The sequence below is a fragment of the Acartia tonsa genome, chromosome 11 (genome assembly GCF_053477335.1).
Source record: "Acartia tonsa isolate MP-2025a chromosome 11, ASM5347733v1, whole genome shotgun sequence".
NCBI lineage: Eukaryota > Metazoa > Arthropoda > Copepoda > Calanoida > Acartiidae > Acartia > Acartia tonsa.
Window position 1 is genome coordinate 41,089,323 of NC_137270.1, and position 17,915 is coordinate 41,107,237.

Sequence of the window (17,915 nt, forward strand, 5' to 3'; positions counted from 1 at the left end):
TATTTTATATCTCTGTGTCATAGAATACAGAGCCCATAGATGCTAGTGGCGCAGCCACTAGTTAAAGGACGAACAATAATACGATGCGATAAATAACAAATAAAACAAAATTTGAGTCTTTTATTAAAAATTTTACTTATTTTTTAGAAAGCGAGCAAGGTGCTCAGACGGGAGGCGACGCCTGGTGATACTACGGACACCTCGGAGGACGGTGAAACATTTCTGGAGGACAAGATTAAAGTTCCTACTACTCCTGCTCTGGGCGCCAGACGTAAACGAGGTTAGCTATTGGTTAAATAGTATATATTTATCGCATTGTATTATAGACAGCTTTCCGCGGAAATTGAAATGAAAAATCATATAAGTAAAACTGGTATTGTTTTTATGAATTTTATTTTAGAAATGTCAATTGTCGAAATTTTTCCTTATATAAATTAATTTGAACTTAATTGTCTCTGTTGACCCATGGCATTGGCGTAAACGATGCTGTCGTGGAGGTGTCTGGTTCGAAAATGGTCAACACCACGTTTTAGAGACATTTAAATGGTACATACTGCTACTGTTGCTATTATGTCTGGTACGTGACACTTATAGCTAGAGTTAGGGAAATGCTAATAACCTGGAGTGTTAGTGGAACAAAATTCATTACAAGCAGGTGATGCTATGGATCCTCTAAATCATATAAAAAGCGGATGAGGATTCCGCCCTAACGAGATAATTGTCCTTGTTAAAACTGTTCTGATATATTTCAGAGTTGTCTGTTGAATCTGATGGCTCCGGCGAGTATGCTGTGCCTCCTCCGTTGTCAGGTACATAGATAGATAGATAGATAGACATACAGATACATAGAGAGACAGACAAACATACAGATAGACAGACAGACAGACAGAGCTGTCCGTGGAATCTGATGGCTCCGGCGAATATGCTGTGCCTCCTCCGTTATCAGGTTCATATGTACATAGATAGACAGACAGACATACAGACAGAGAGACAGAGAGACATAAAGATAGACAGACAGACAGACAGAGCTGTCCGTGGAATCTGATGGCTCCGGCGAGTATGCTGTGCCTCCCCCGTTATCAGGTACATAGATAGACAGACAGACAGACATTGTCTTATCCCTTAGGATCCCTGTTTTGTAACCATGGCCTTCGTTACAAAGTTAGCTAAGCAAGGACGTCCAAGGGGGGGGATAAAGGGGTGATTATCCCCCCAAAACGAATTTGGGGGTGCCGTAGGAACCACAAAAATATTTCTTATTTTACCCCCCCCCCCCATTTAAAATTTACCCCTAACTTGGGGGTGCTGTAGGAACCCCCAACCATTTAGGAGGGGGTATTTACCCCCCCCAAACAATTTTGAGGGGGTAAATTTAAAAAAAAATTTACCTTTGCCAACAGATTACATGGGAGGTAATTACCCACCTCCAAGCAAATTTTACCCTCAGGGTAAAACAAGTTTGCGGAACGCTTCGCGCGTCATTTTACTCCCCCAAAAAACAAATTACCCCCTCCCTAAAAAAATTTACCCCCCTACAAAATAAAAAGTTTGGACGCCCCTGAGCTAAAGTAATCCTTAAAAAAAAGTAAACACCGAAGATTCTCCCTACATCTGGAGACTAATATGGTTTTCCTACAGGTTACAGGTTACTACAACCCTCCAAAGAGCAATTAAATTGTCACTAGAAACCGCCGCTGGCATAAAAAAACATTTGATAACCTTAAGTATTTTAAAGTGCCGCTAATAATTGATATTTTAGGAATGGGTGATAGTATGGAGGGTAAAGCAGGTGGTACCAAGCCTTCCAGGTCTTCATTTCTGGAGAGTCCCAGGTAACATTCAAATTCACAAGTGGAGCTTCGTGGCTGCTATTTCATATAGACTGATGAAATATCGTATAGTGTCCAATAAAAAAAATGACGTCATACAATACAAATGACCAATTATGGGCAGTATACATTGTGATTGACCAATGGATAATTATATACTGGCCTTTCATTAGTCATTTGTATTGTCATTTTATTAGACACTTTATCACGCTGTTTCTAGACAGATTTTTTTGTGATGACACCCCCTGCCAAAGTCATCATTACTATATTGCACGTAATAATATATATTATTATATTTATGATTATATAAGGTAAAATTTCTAATTTTTAGTAAATTATAATACTGTTACATATAAGTCTCTAACGTCAATATGGCGTTCAAATTTCTTTATAAATAATTTGGCCAAAATTAAAGGCTGTAAAATTCTTAATGATGAAATATTTGATGTTTATTAGTTAAACAAGAACAAATAGTTCCAGTAGTTTACTTGGAAACAGCGTAAAGTGAATCCAAAAATATAACGTCATACAATAAAATGACCAATGATAGGCCAATATGCATTGCAATTGATCAGTGGTAAAATTTGTACTAGCCTCTCATTGGTCATTTTTTTGACGCTGTTTCATTTACTTGTAAAAAAAGTATCTTTTCTAAAATTAAGGTCACTTTTTAAAACGTGTTAATTTCAATTTTGTTCAGACTTATACCTTTATATTCTGCTTACAGTTCTGACACTCTATAATTACATTTATTAATAGCCATATAGTTGACTCCAACTTTTTAAATTGCGTATTCCAAGATTCCCTCACTCCCGTAAATAGGCTAAAACCTGACCAGAACAATTGCAAAGTTTGGCTAAAAAGTTTGAAGGAACGTTAAAATAAAATAAAGAGTAGCTTTGCTTTTAAATAATAATTATAATTTTACTTTTATGTTTTCTGTGTATATTTTTAAAGTCATGAATTGAAAGGATATAGGTTTTGATAAATTATAAAAATGGATTAAGGATATACGTGGTTATATTGACTGGAGAAAATTTCTCGCTAATTTAGCCTTCTAATATGGACCTCATTTATTAATCAGTCTGTTCATCCATTAGAAGAGGAAAGATAGAGTGTAAAAGGGGTTGATGTGAGGTATCGTAATTTTAGTCAGCTGCGAGTATTCCAAGTAAAAAAAATCAATTGTTTTGATAGTTAATAATCAGAAGGATGATGACATCCACAATTATAAAAGCTTCTTGCTTTTTAACTTTTTCTTAGAAATTTATCCCCAAATATACCTGAAATTAAAATATTTGTAAAATGAAACTTTTTACGTAAACAACTGTATTTACATGTTTGTGTAGTGCTAAAAATGGCCCGATACCGAAAAAAATACTTTCAAGTCAAATGGACACAAGCCTTTTCATTTTCACAGATTTTCACAAGGGATAAGACAATGGTCGTTGACTTAATGAACATCCCCAATTATGATGGACAAAATTACCCCTTAAATTTGTGGTTGAAACGTTAAGACACTTGATGAAACAACCAATCAAAATTTAAGAAAAGTCCCCCTAACGAACTAGTAAACGTTAACATTAAACTTTGGGTACTAGTGTAATAAACAGCCCTATGTCCCCACCTCCCTGCATTTTACCCTATATCCTATAATATAAAGTATTAAGCGTTTTTTTGTCTGTCCCGATCTCGCTAACCGCTGAACAGATATTGTTCTCCTTTACAGTGAAGCTTCTTATAGGTCCTGGGAAGAAGAATTTTGTCAAAACATATATATTTATATTTTGTAAATTCAGTTCTGACACTCTACAAGAGTTATTGTTAATTCTCAAGTATTTTTATATTTTGAAGCAGGACTGACAGACAGTCGGACAAAGTAAATTAAATACCAAGTTCTCATTGCCACATTGAAATTCACAAAAAAATTCAGCCGTCTATCTTGAACAACAGCTGAGAAAATCACCTTTCCCCAAAGGTGTATATAGTGCTACGGACAGACTGACGGACAAGTGAATTATAGAGTCGCTGTGCTACTAATAAATTGGCATAAAAATCAAGGATTTAGCCCGGTAGATATAATCTTCAGTTATATTTGCTAATCTTAAAAGCATGTTTCTCTGCTACAACGTAAGGACACCTCGAAGCTACAATCGATATATTATTACTAGGATGTTGCACCAGATTATCATACACTCTATTAAAGTAAAACGTTTAGCTGGCTAATAGCCAACCCCAACCCCTCCCCTTCTTTTGAGAGAACGTGGATGTTGCACGAGATTATCATACACATTATTAAAAGTAAAACGTTTAGCTGGCTAATATAATAATCCAACCCCATCCCCTCCCCTTCTTTTGAGAGAACGTAGTGAGCAATAAATGCATTCCATTTTAGCAACCTATATTGACGACAAATTTTCTCCTGACAATGTGTGCGCCTATGCTATATCCATTAAACCATCAAGCCAACCTTATTTGTTTATGATTTATGTGTCCCATTATTTCACGGGTTACAGGCATAGGTCAATGGATAATAAACCCTAATCTTACCCCAAAATTGTTTATGAAGTTTATGTCTTTGTAAGACGTGGAAATAATGGTTGTAGATTAGTTAATTTGTCATTGTCTGACCTCTGTTTCCTTGCAGTCTATTTCGATATCGTGCTACTATTAAAATTTCTACACCGTACCACATTACGAGTAAAAGTAAAAATACGTAAAGTCTATATTTACGTAAAATACTATATAGCAAGTTGTTATGAAGTTAATATACTTTATTACATACTGGCATCGGGTTTTCTAGGGAGCAAAAATGACAAGAAGATAGATTAAAACATTTCAAAGACTTAGATATGAATATGATATAGCCTAAAACCATCACGGGACCTATGTAAAGCTCACCCAAAATAGAGAATTTAATCAGATCAATAGTTATTAGTATATTTAGCTTCAGACTCTAACTACTTAATATAATAGCCTAAAACCATCCCAAGATTTTTGTGAAGTATCCTTAAATTGGGTTAATAATTGGGTTAGCATTTTTTGAAATCTTAAGCTTCTAATTAAAAAAAAAACTTACTACTTTGTATAATAGGATAAGACTATTGATATTTTCTAAACTCACTCTTTTTTTTGAAAAACGCGGGGGCTTTTTTTCATTATGTCAGATGACCTGCAGGATCTTACGTGGAACCATAAATTGGTTCAAAGAAAATTATGCTTTGTGCTATTTTGAGCTTTTTATGCATATCGTCAAGTTTAAAGTCATGCACAGTTTTTCAGGGTCATAAAGGGATAAGATAACGGCAGACGAATTAATTTACATCCCCAATAATTATATACAAAATTACTCCTTTTGTAGATAATAAATAATGATTGAAGCGTTTGAGCATTCAATTTCATGAACCATCCAATCAAAATTAAAAGTCCATAAATTTGTTAAACCAACGAATAAGAAAACGTTATTATAAAACTGTTGGGACTAGTGTAGTAAACAGCCCAATGTTCACTCCTTCCTACAGTTTTTTCTCCACACAATGATGACCCAGCAAGGTTTGCTGGCAGCCTGCTGCCGCCAGAATGGTGATATTCTACAAATTCTTTTATAGCCTTTTCCATCTTTCAGAAAATTTAACAGAAAAATGCTTGAGAGCGGGGTGATTGGATTGCTTTACCATGTCTTTTTAGGAATCGCGTTATTCCTCTTCCTAATTACATACTTTCATGTTTCTCCAAAGGAATGACAAACACCGATAGATCGAAAATGTACATGGGCAAATAATTCAGGTAGGTAAGAAACATTGGATATTGTAATAGTTTACAAAGTTTTATAATCACGTTTTCTTATTCGTTGGGTTAACAACTTTGAGGACTTTTATCTGTTGAATTTTAATTATGTGTCAACACGTTTCAACCACTAATACAGAATCGGTAGACTTGTTTATCCTCATTTAGATTTTAAATAAAATTATTGGCTATTGTCTTATCCCTCTCCCAAATAACTACTGCTATGCTGAGCTTTTTATTGGTTCTAGAATATCTTTTTTTACATTTTAATAAATCTTTTTCTAGTATGGCTTCGAAACCAATTAATACCCGCTGTACTAGAACCGGCTTCAGCCATACTGAAAAATCATGTATAGTGTCGTATTACAGACAATTTTTTACAAAAAAAACCCAACAAAGTTAATAGTAATCCCAGTTTTGTTAGCCAGGGCTTTTTGCCTCTCGAGGCTAACAAAACTGGTATTAATAAGATAATTTTTCACTTTAATATCAGCGGAAAGCTGTAAATAATACGATGTGATAAATAACTATTAAAATCTTTTTTTAAACGTATGTACTGTACATAATCGGTCCCTTAACTTAACTGTTATCTATTAATTAATTTGCATTGTACTTTGATGCCCAACCGAGTGCAAACAAAATTTCGACGTTGGTGGATTCATTTTTTGCAAACTATTTTATTAATGGCCACGCAAATTCGCTATCATGCTATTACATATTAGTGTATTCTATATATGGAGATATGGACGTATTTATAATTATACAATTTACGTAAACTTATAATTATCAAAATTATTAACTAGTATGGAAAAATTTCTAGAAAATAAAGAAAATTGGTAAAATTTAGATACATTTAATTAAAATTTTTTTCCAGAATGGATCGAAAATATATTGCATCGTATTACAGACAATTTTCCACGAATAAAAAAATCGTGAAGTTAATACTAGTTTTGTTAGCTCCTATGTTTCAATGATCCTATTTTCAATTTCCGCGAAAAAGTGTATATAATATGATGCTATACATGAATATTTTTTTATCGTAATCTAAAGGCATTGTTCTATAAACAAAGGACTAAAGATAGAACTGGTTTTATTCCCTTTGAAAGAAAAAAAACTTGATTTGTGCTTTTATTACATATTTATCATAAGGTAGTTGTCCACTGATAGATATATAATAGAATAAATATAAGTAATTATTATCTATAATACAAAGTAGCTTGATGTCTGTCTGTCTGTCCGTCCGTCCGTCCGTCTGAAGCTTAAGATCTCGGTAACCACTGAACCGATCGGATTCTACTCTTCAGGGTATATACCTATTGGTCCTGTGGTGGTTTTAAGCTATTTTCTTGGGGGGTGGGACACCCCCAACCCCCCCAAAAACAACCCCCCCCATTTTTTTTATTTGCTGAGGATTTCCTTGGTCCTTTAGGTTTTGTAGAAGATTTGTAGAAGATTTCCTTGGTCCTTTAGGTTTTGTAGAAGATTTCCTTGGTACTTTAACGAATTTCGCCTTAATTTGTTTTATCACCTTTTGGGGCAAAGCCCCTAGAGGCTAGGGGCGAAGCCGCTAGTAATAAATATAAGAGGCCACTATAAAATGACAAAAAAGTGCAGGGATGGAGGGGACATTGGGCTGTTTATTACAGTAATCCCCAAATTTTTATTAGATTTTTTACTTTTCCACTAGACCCACAACTTTGCGGACTTTTTTAAAATTTTGATTGGTTGGTTCATTACGTTGAGTTTCCAAACGTTTCAACCACTAATTGTAACCTATAAGAAGAGTTAATTTTGTGTATCATCATTATCTGCCATTGTCTTATCACTTTGGATCCCTGAAAAGGTGATTAAAATATTAAATGACTTCGCAGTAGATCAACACCCCAATAAAAATTAAAAATGGGAAGAATGGCTTTCAACTCCCCCCCCATTAATGCTATTACACTCCACTAGTAAAACGCTATGCACGCCACTGCACTGCTTGGCAGTCTTCGGTAACAATTTATCGCCATAACGATTTTCTTAATAACAAATATTATAATAACAAATTTGATTAAATACATATATAGTCGATTAGGAACATTGTTGCTTTGCCCCTAACCTCTTAGGGAATGGTGGGGGGTGTCAGGAAAATAGCTTTAAAACACCCAAAGATATTAATAAAGCTTACCTGATAAGCACAATTTATTCGGATGGACAATTTTCAAAACAAAATTAAACGTTGCAACATAATATCATTAAAGAATCCCCAATAATAAATAAAAAGCTCTATCTATGAATAAAGCTTATTAGTGATAAAGGGATAAGCTGATAGTCGATAGATGGATGTACATCCCCAATGATGATAAACTTATTGCACCCTTGTGTAAGGTAAAGGTTAACAAGTTTTGACATAGCTTGGGTAAAATTAATAAAATTGAATAAAATTATCTAAAGTTTTTAAGCCAACGAATATGAAAATTTGGGAATAGTCCCTTTCGTAACATCGCTCCATAAGGAGCGATTCGTCGTATTTTTTAGATGGCTTTTTATAGGTTATTTTAGGTTAGGTTAGGTTATATTGGGTTAGGTGATTGCCCCACAGGGTTAGGTAATTGGCCCCGCAGGGTTAGAGCCGCCCGCAGGGGCTAGAAATAGGAGAAAAGCTACTGTAAAAAATGCGAAGAATCGCCCCATAAGGAGCGATGTTACGAAAGGGACTATACCCGAAAATTTTGTTATAAAACTTTGGGCACCAGTGAAATTTTATATTCCAATGTCCCCTCCCTGGTGAAACTCTAAAATTAAGAATAGAAACACTTACTATAAAACTTTTCATTACGAAAGGGTGTTACAATATTTGCATTTGTCTAAAGGAAACTCTTAGCGAAGCTATTTTTTAATTTACTTGATCTGTCCGTCCGTCAGTCAGTCAATGAGTCTGTGATGATTTCGGGGATATGTGATTTTCTTAGTTGAAATCTTCACTTCAGTGCAGATTCTTTTTAAATAAGCACATCTATTCTATATATAGTTCTGTCCGTCTGTATGTTGGTCATTCCTTAAAAGGTATAGACCTAACCTTTAAAGGTCTCTCAATCTTTCTATTAATACAAGGGGAAATAAATACTAAAAATTGATTCTAAAATTATGATTTAAATATATTGAAAATGGGAAAACTTTTCGTCAATTTAGGTTGCTATTATGGGCCTCATTTATTGGTCAATTTATTTATCCAGTAGGAGGGAAGGGGATTGGGTAAAGAAAATGTATGGGTGGGGGGAGGGGGGTTATAATTATTTTTAGCATTCATCATCTAATATCAATGATTAGATATTAGAGTACATGAAAATCTGGTGCAACATCTAAGTAATAATATACCGATTCCTGTGATTTAATCTAATCTTGGCCTTGCTTTATAGGGTTGCTCGAGGGGGGGGGGGGGGGTTATAGATAACAATCATATTTAAGAATAAATATTTACAGTTTCTTTGTAATGGTTATAAAAATCTTATGTAAGTGAGCATCCCTTTCGTTTACATTTAAAATAAGGCCATACTTTTTTTAAAGCGAAATTTTTCTATAATTAGGATCGGTTCGTCCGTCCGGAACGGATAGCTCTTTTCGTTAATTTAGGAAAGTTGAAATTGTCCTATCGATTTCAAACTTTACATGATGATTCCTCTAGGAGTACGAGTTAGAAAGCGAAGCAACTATATAATCGTTACCATAAAGTCCGTACGTCCATTTTATACATGATACTTTTTAACTTTTTGAACATAACATTTTTATATTATAAAATAATCCGATTAGTCTGATTTTTGGAGTATTGATTCCTAGGACAACATATTACATTGTTATAAGCGAAACATCTCTATTATCAAGTCCTAAAAATGTAACAATGTCCATAAACAATATCCTGTATTTAAGCAGTTATTCAGAAATTTGTTTCGTTCGACTTTTATTCATTTATATTCTGATTATTCAGTTCTGACACTCTACAAGTGTTAATGTCCGTTTGTCCTACTGTTTCAGTGCTTCGCTTTTATGGATGTTGTCATCCTTGTTTACCTATAGGAACTTTGTATAACAATATGGTGTCTGTCTGTACATAATTTGTTCTTTTAAATTTGAACAAATTTATAAGTATAAGATAAGAAACTTTTATAACTGAACTAAAAGAGGAATATTTTTATGGTCTACTAATTAAAAGCGAAGCTTTTCTTTAATTAGGGACGGTCCGTACGTCAGTCCGTTACAAGTAGCTCTTTTCGTTAATTTAAACAGGTTAGAATTGTCATATCGATTTAAACTTTTGCATGCTGATTAATATAACAGTTAGGTACGACTTAGAAAGAACAGCAACTCTATAATCGCTACCAGAAAGTCCGTACGTCCATTTAACACAAGCTGAATTTTTTTACTTTTTTAAAAACAAATTTTTGAATGTTAAAATTATCCTATTCATCTGATTTTTTTAACACTTCTTATTACCAAGATCCAATGATGCACAGCGAAAGCTTCACTGAAGAAAAAAACATAAAATAGGTCTTTTTCACGCATTTCTCTGAATTGCGAGATAATTATGCATTTTTGATTTATGCTAGATCGATTCCTAGTTTTTCAAGTTTTCATGATTATCTCAACTCCTGTTCAAGATAAATGGCTGGAATTTTAAGGGATTAATTAAGTCAACATATTTTCACCAAGTTTAACAAATACTTGCTATTGCATTGTTGAGTGCTAGATCGATTCCCCGATTTTACGTTTTTCTTCTTAGCTTAATGCTTCAAAGGACATTATACATTTTTAAAAGGTTTCGTGATTTGTTCCATTTATGTCTTTTCTTATTCGTTGGCCTAACAAATTTGGGGACCTTTATGGAATTTGATTGGTTTGTTCATAAAATCGAGTGTCCATCGTTTCGGCTTTGAAGGGAATGTACATCAATTTATCGGCCATTGTCTCATCACTTTAGATGCCAATATAATTATAGAAATAATTGGCTGATTTGCTTGGCTATTTAACAACTAGTGATTTTATGCATACCTAACATTTTGGAGCTCTGCAAATTTTTTTATTATATGATAAAGTTGCTTATAATTATGTATACTAATAAAAAGAGTATATAAAAATTAGATGAAATATACTTTTATATCTAGAAAAAAGTTGCATGAAATGTACAAAAAAGAGTATATCAAAATTACGTGAAATAATACGTAATAGTTGTATATATTTCATGACTTGCAATTTTCATACACATAGAGGGGGGGTATCTTTTTTTTTATAGAATAAAGTTTCCTAAAATTATTCATATGTAGTAATAAAAAGAGTATATCAAAATAAGGTCAAATAATAAGTAATACTTTTCTAGTTTTCATAACTTGCAATTTTCATACACATAGAGGGCGGGGGGGTATCTTTTTGAAGCTCCCCCCCCCCTCCCTCTTGGTTGTAGAGTTGAAAGTTTATAATGTATGATTATTGTATGCTATAATTCAAGATGTATACGTAAATCGATATATTATAACTTGGATGTTGCACTAGATTTTCATGTGCTCTGATAAAGTGATCCTTACATATGGCTAAAATAAGGATACCCTAATTCCACCCACATTACTCCACCCCCTCCCCTCCTACTGAATGAATGAACTAATCAATAAATGAGGTCCACAATAAATTTTCCACTGTAAATACATCCACGTATATCCTATATCTATTTTTGCATTTATGTAATTGTATAACCGTTTCATAAGCAGAATAACATTGAAATATTTTTAGAATTCATAGTATGACATTGTAATTTTAACATGTACTAGTGGAAAGTTACCAAAGTCTGTATTTATAAATACCTCACAGCGTTTTTAAAAGCGAAGCTTTTCTATAATTAGGGTCGGTCCGTCCGTTAGTCTGTCCGTAACGGATAGCTTTTTTCGTTAATTTAAGCATGTTAGAATTGTTCTATCGATTTCAAACTTTGCATGATGATTCCTGTAGTAATTAGGTACTCTTTAGAAAGCAAATCATTTCTAGAATGTCTGTACGTTCATTTTAAACATGTCGGTTTTTTTACTTTTTAACAACAAATTTTCATGTGATCTAATCATCCGATTGATCTGATTTTTGGTATATTAATTCCTGGGGCAACAAAGTATAATATTATAAGCGAAGCAACTCTATAATCAAGTCCTAAAAATGTAACTATGTCCATAAACATTATCCTGTATCAGCCAGTTTTTCAACAAATTTACTTACAATTTCTGATTATTCAGTTCAGACACTATCCAAGTGTTAATGTCCGTTTGCCCTACCGTTTCAGTGCTCCGCTTTTATGAATGTTGTCATCCTTGTTTCTTAACAATTTAATGTTTAAAGTGTGAATGGATTTTTCGGATCTACTGCAGTTCACGGTAAAATATTGCTGGTAACGAATATTGCTAATTTTTTTTTGAATTTTAAAGGCTGCTTGCTGCTAAACGGCTGAACGTACAGATCATACCCGCACACCATTTTAAGCGGTATAAGAAGGCCAACAAATAATCTGGAATAGCCAAGATCCAATGATGCACAGGAAAAGCTTCACTGAAGAAAAAACGCGTAAAATAGATATTTTTCGCGCATTTCTCTGCACTGCTAGATAATTATGCATTATTGATTTATGGCTATTCCAGATTATTTGTAGGCCTTCTTATGCCGCTTAAAACAGTGTGCGGGCATGATCTGTACGTTCAGCCATTTGGCAGCTAGCAGCCTTTAAAATTCATAAATATTTGGCAATATTCGTTACCAGCAATATTTTACCGTGAACTGCAGTAGATCCGATTTTTCTACCACTTAAACAAAAATAATCAGACATTAAAGAAGTTAAAGCAACAAAAAATTAATTAAGCAATGGATTTAATCTTTTGTCCATAAAAATTGAGTTATTCACATTTGTTTTTGATGACATTAATCTTACGATATGAATATTTAATAATATCAATATGGGGCCATATAAAAAACCAATAATGGATGTAGAATATACGTGGATATTATGACAGGGGAAAAATGGTCTTCAATTAAAATCGCTAACATGGACATCACTTATTGGTAAGTTCGTTCATTCAATTAGAGGTGTGCGGTGGGGTTGGGGTTAATGGGTGGATTGTGGGGAACGTTATTTAAGCCAGCTACAAGTTTCACTTATTAGGGTGCATACTAATTTGGTGTAAAATCCATGTAATTATATATCCATTAACTAATGTTCTCGAACAAATTAGATGAACTGAAATTTAATTGCCGAATGGGTATGCAGTTTTCTCGGTGTTTCCTCATCCAATATTTACTAAAAGCTAAAATACTTCAAACTTCCAAAAAAAAATCAAAATTTGAATGTATAAACGATTTGTACATTATACATTCAAATTAAAATTTTTTTTAAATTTAGATTTTTTTTTGGGATAATTTGAATCTTTTTAGCTAGTAGTAAATATTGAGATAGGATGAGAAAACACCCAGAAAACTGTGTACACATTCAAATTAAATTTCAGTTCATCAAAAATAATTATGAAATTTTTTAATGACTGCAGATTCAGAGTCCAATTTTGTACAGTACATATTTTGTAAAAATGTACAAAACAAAATCTTAACTCATTTTCCATTAGAAGTACTGTTTTGGTTATTTTGGACTTTTATAACTTGCGTACAATTTCTGACTGTTTGTTATCTGTGACCATTTTTTATTTTCATATTGAACATTTATCCTTATTCTGACTTATGACAGTTAGGGAGTTGAATCCATTTTTATAGAAGCAGAAATATAATCTATGATTACGGTTTTGACCCTCTAAAAAACGTAATCTACCATTCCACTTTCCCCTCTCTTGGTGATAATATCATCAATGCCGGTACGATTTTTGAAATGTACCATTGCACTTTCAAGAGAGGCAAAACTGGAATGGTTGTTTACACTTTTAACATCAACATAATTGAAACCATACATTCTATTTTTAAATCATGTTAAAAATCGTATCGGCTTTGATGATATCATCATTAAGAGAGGGGAACGTGAAATGGTAGATTACGTTTTTTAGAGGGTCAAAACCGTAATCATAGATTATATTTCTGATTCTATAAAAATGGATTCAACTCCCTAACTGTTAGAGCTTTGCTTGTTTCATTGTTGTTGTCATCCTTGTTTTTACAAAGGTTTATGTTCAAAACCAAGGGTCCGTAGGTCTATCACAGATAGCAGTGATCGTCTGTTTGGGAATGTTTTTTTTTAAATTTACATGCTGATAAAAACGTTGCTGAACAAATCAGAAGGATGGACAACAAATGGACTTACAGACTTTAAGAAAATAATTTTACAATTGTATCTAACTCTTACAAGAATCATCATACAAGTTTGAAATTGATAGGACAATTCTCACATGTCTATTGGACCGACCCTGAATTTAGAAAAGCTTTGCTTTTAAAAATTAATGAATAATACGTGGATTTATAGACAGAACAATTGTCGTCAATTTAGATATCTAATATGTTCCTCATTCATTGGTTATAGGGCAGGGGAAAATGGGGTGGGTGTGGGGGATATCGTTATTTTAGCCAGCTGGAATTATCACATGAAAATATAGTGCATCATCCAATTAATTATATATCGATTTATAAAATACATCAATTACATAAATTATTTTGAATTTGCAAGGCAAATGATACAAACTTTAAAAAACAATCACAACTTCAATATAGCCTGTGTTAAAACAAGTTCTTTTTATCGTCATTTCAAATCAAAGTGCATTGATTCTATGCTTTTTAAAAAGTTTTTTTTTATATACAAAAAATATTTTTGATGGTAACATGTTTCGATCAGTCGAATTCAATAATATAGGCTTTAAAATACACTATTGTCAAAATATTTGACAGTAGATATCCTTTTTAGATATAACAATCTATCTATCTATCTGTCCATCTATCTATATATCAGTCCTAATAATATGCTAGAGCCCCCTGGGACAGGTGAATAAGCGAGACTGCAGTGTGGAAGAAGTAGAACATATCTATCTATCTATATATCTATCTATGTATGTATGTATCTATCTGTCTATCTATCTATATACTTATCTATCTATTTATCTATCTATATATTTATCTATCTATCTATCTAACTATCTATCTATCTATCTATCTATCTATCTATCTATCTATCTATCTATCTATCTATCTATCTATCTATCTATCTATCTATCTATCTATCTATCTATCTATCTATCTATCTATCTATCTATCTATCTATCTATCTATCTATCTATCTATCTATCTATCTATCTATCTATCTATCTATCTATCTATCTATCTATCTATCTATCTATCTATCTATCTATCTATCTATCTATCTATCTATCTATCTATCTATCTATCTATCTATCTATCTATCTATCTATCTATCTATCTATCTATCTATCTATCTATCTATCTATCTATCTATCTATCTATCTATCTATCTATCTATCTATCTATCTATCTATCTATCTATCTATCTATCTATCTATCTATCTATCTATCTATCTATCTATCTATCTATCTATCTATCTATCTATCTATCTATCTATCTATCTATCTATCTATCTATCTATCTATCTATCTATCTATCTATCTATCTATCTATCTATCTATCTATCTATCTATCTATCTATCTATCTATCTATCTATCTATCTATCTATCTATCTATCTATCTATCTATCTATCTATCTATCTATCTATCTATCTATCTATCTATCTATCTATCTATCTATCTAGGCTTGGTGGGGATAGAACCATGGAGAAGTCTGGTTACCTAACCAAACTTGGAGGGAAGATCAAAACTTGGCAGAAGAGATATTGTCAGCTCAAGGATGGAAAACTATCTTACTGGAAATCTCATGTAAGAATTTTCAATAGTTAAAGGGACTGTGAACGTAAATTTTTCTCATCTTAATATCAAATCTTAACATTATCTCATTCATAATATCTCACAGATAGAGCAAAACGAGCTTTTGTTTGCTTAAAAAACGGCTTTTTCCGACGATTTTTATAAGGTAAAGGGAAAGGAAGAAATTTTCCGTATTATATAAAATGTGCATTAAATTGCTTTTTTCTCCCATTACAGCTAAAATTAAACTTTTTTACATAGTTCTGGATTTTTCCTAACGGTTAAGCTGACTTTTAACATAATCCTTGCTTTGAACCAATGTATAGTTACTTAGAAATTGATAAAATAAGCAATATTTTTTATTGAAAACCAAATACAATAACAAAGCTAGAAACAGGTTATTTTATTAGTATCCAATTAACTTTAGATGGCCAATCTCTCGCCCACCTTTAATTACAAATTTGTAAATAATAAAGACGCAATATTTCTTTATAAACAGTCTGATAAAAGTGTAAACTAATTCTCGAAAGTGGGTTATTTATTGTCCAACACAATAAAAAGGGATATTCTTATTTTAAATAACCTATGAGATTCAACCCTTTGTAGACAGTGAGGTATTTTTTTTGTCAATAATACGAATTTAAAATAGGTCTTTTGTACCTAATTACTACGTTATAAAAAATCTAATTGGCAATTTTATATCATAAAATAAATCCTTAACAGTAAGTAAATTGTTTCAACTATATATGACAAGTTAAAATTTCCTACAAACATTATAAGAAACAAAAACGTTCAGATTTTCCCTGTTTTTTCCTTTTTCCCTTCCAAAATACCATAAAATCAAGGCTCTATTTCTGGATATTTTTGTTAATAGGACGCTTTTGGTTGATCAGTGTAGTGAAATGTGCTTAGAAAATGTTAAGATTTGATAATCAGATGAGAAATATTTACGTTCACACTCCCTTTAAGCTACTTTATAAATAACTTTATATATCTGCTTGTCTGTCAGTCTTTTAAAGTAATTTTTTTTTCTAAGGGCGATTTTTCAAGGGAGGTTGTAGTACCCTCCCCCAAATAATCATAAACCTTCTCAGGACCTATGAGAAGCTACCCTGTAAAAGAGAACCATATCGGTTTAGCAGTAGGGGAGATCCTTTGGTACAAATATACAGACAGATATCCTGTACTTTATTATAAGGATTGTATTACTCAGCATGGAATTGATGGGAAACTCCTTGGAGTGTTAAACATCCCCGAGGCTGCATGGTGTTCTCTATTAGGTCTCGCTCAGCTTTCTATTAGGTTCTCTCTCTGCTCTCTATTAGGTTCTCTCTCTGCTCTCTATTAAGTTCTCTCTCTGTTCTCTATTAGGTTCTCTCTATTAAGTTGTCTCTCTGCTCTCTATTAGGTTGTCTCTCTGCTCTCTATTAGGTTCTCTCTCTGCTCTCTATTAAGTTCTCTCTCTGCTCTCTATTCGGTTCTCTCTATACTTTCTATTAGGTTCTCTCTTTGCTCTCTATTAGGTTATTCTCTGTTCTCTAATAGGTTCTCTCTTTACTCTCTAATTCTATCTTTATTTTTGATTGTATTATTTATTATTTATTATTATTTATTAGCATGAAATTGATGGAAAACTCCTTGGAGTGTTAAACATCCCCGAGGCCGCATGGTGTTCTCTATTAGGTCTCTCTCAGCTTTCTATTAGGTTCTCTCTCTGCTCTCTATTAAGTTCTCTCTCTGCTCTCTATTAGGTTCTCTCTATGCTTTCTATTAGGATCTCTCTCCGCTCTCTATTAAGTTCTCTCTCTGCTCTCTATTAGGTTCTCTCTATACTTTCTATAAGGTTCTCTCTTTGCTCTCTATTAGGTTATTCTCTGTTCTCTAATAAATTCTCTCTCTGCTCTCTATTAGGTTCTTTTTATGCTCTCTATTAGGTTGTCTCTCTGCTCTCTATTAGGTTCTCTCTCTGCTCTATATTAGGTTCTCTCTATGCTCTCTATTAGGTTGTCTCTCTGCTCTCTATTAGGTTCTCTCTGTTCTCTATTAGGTTCTCTCTCTGCTCTCTATTAGGTTCTCTCTATTAAGTTGTCTCTCTGCTCTCTATTAGGTTGTCTCTCTGCTCTCTATTAGGTTCTCTCTATGCTCTCTATTAGGTTGTCTCTCTGCTCTCTATTAGGTTCTCTCTCTGCTCTCTATTAGGTAATCTCTATACTTTCTATTAGGTTCTCTCTTTGCTAAATAGGTTATTCTCTGTTCTCTATGTTTATTATCTAATTCTATCTTTATTTTTAATTGTATTATTCAGCATGGAATTGATGGAAAGCCCCTTGGAGTGTTGAACATCACTGAGGCCGCAAGAGTGTCGAGGACAGAGGGCAGCCAGGCATTCCAGATTAACCTGGAGGACAGGTACACTTTAACAAACCATATA

General features: G+C 33.0%; 1 protein-coding gene across 3 annotated transcripts in view; it reads left to right on the top strand.

The window, feature by feature from the left end:
• LOC145332324 (uncharacterized protein CG43867-like) overlaps positions 1–17,915 on the top strand; it is a 283,573-nt gene that overhangs the window by 154,595 nt on the left and 111,063 nt on the right. For 2 of the 3 annotated variants that reach the window (XM_080177312.1, XM_080177314.1), the window contains 5 exons: positions 148–280; positions 753–809; positions 1,760–1,832; positions 15,373–15,496; positions 17,790–17,893. In XM_080177312.1, the coding sequence (XP_080033438.1) occupies positions 148–280; positions 753–809; positions 1,760–1,832; positions 15,373–15,496; positions 17,790–17,893 (491 nt within the window). Of the gene's footprint in view, positions 1–147; positions 281–752; positions 810–889; positions 947–1,759; positions 1,833–15,372; positions 15,497–17,789; positions 17,894–17,915 lie in introns of all 3 variants that reach the window. The other variant, XM_080177313.1, reaches the window with a different exon arrangement.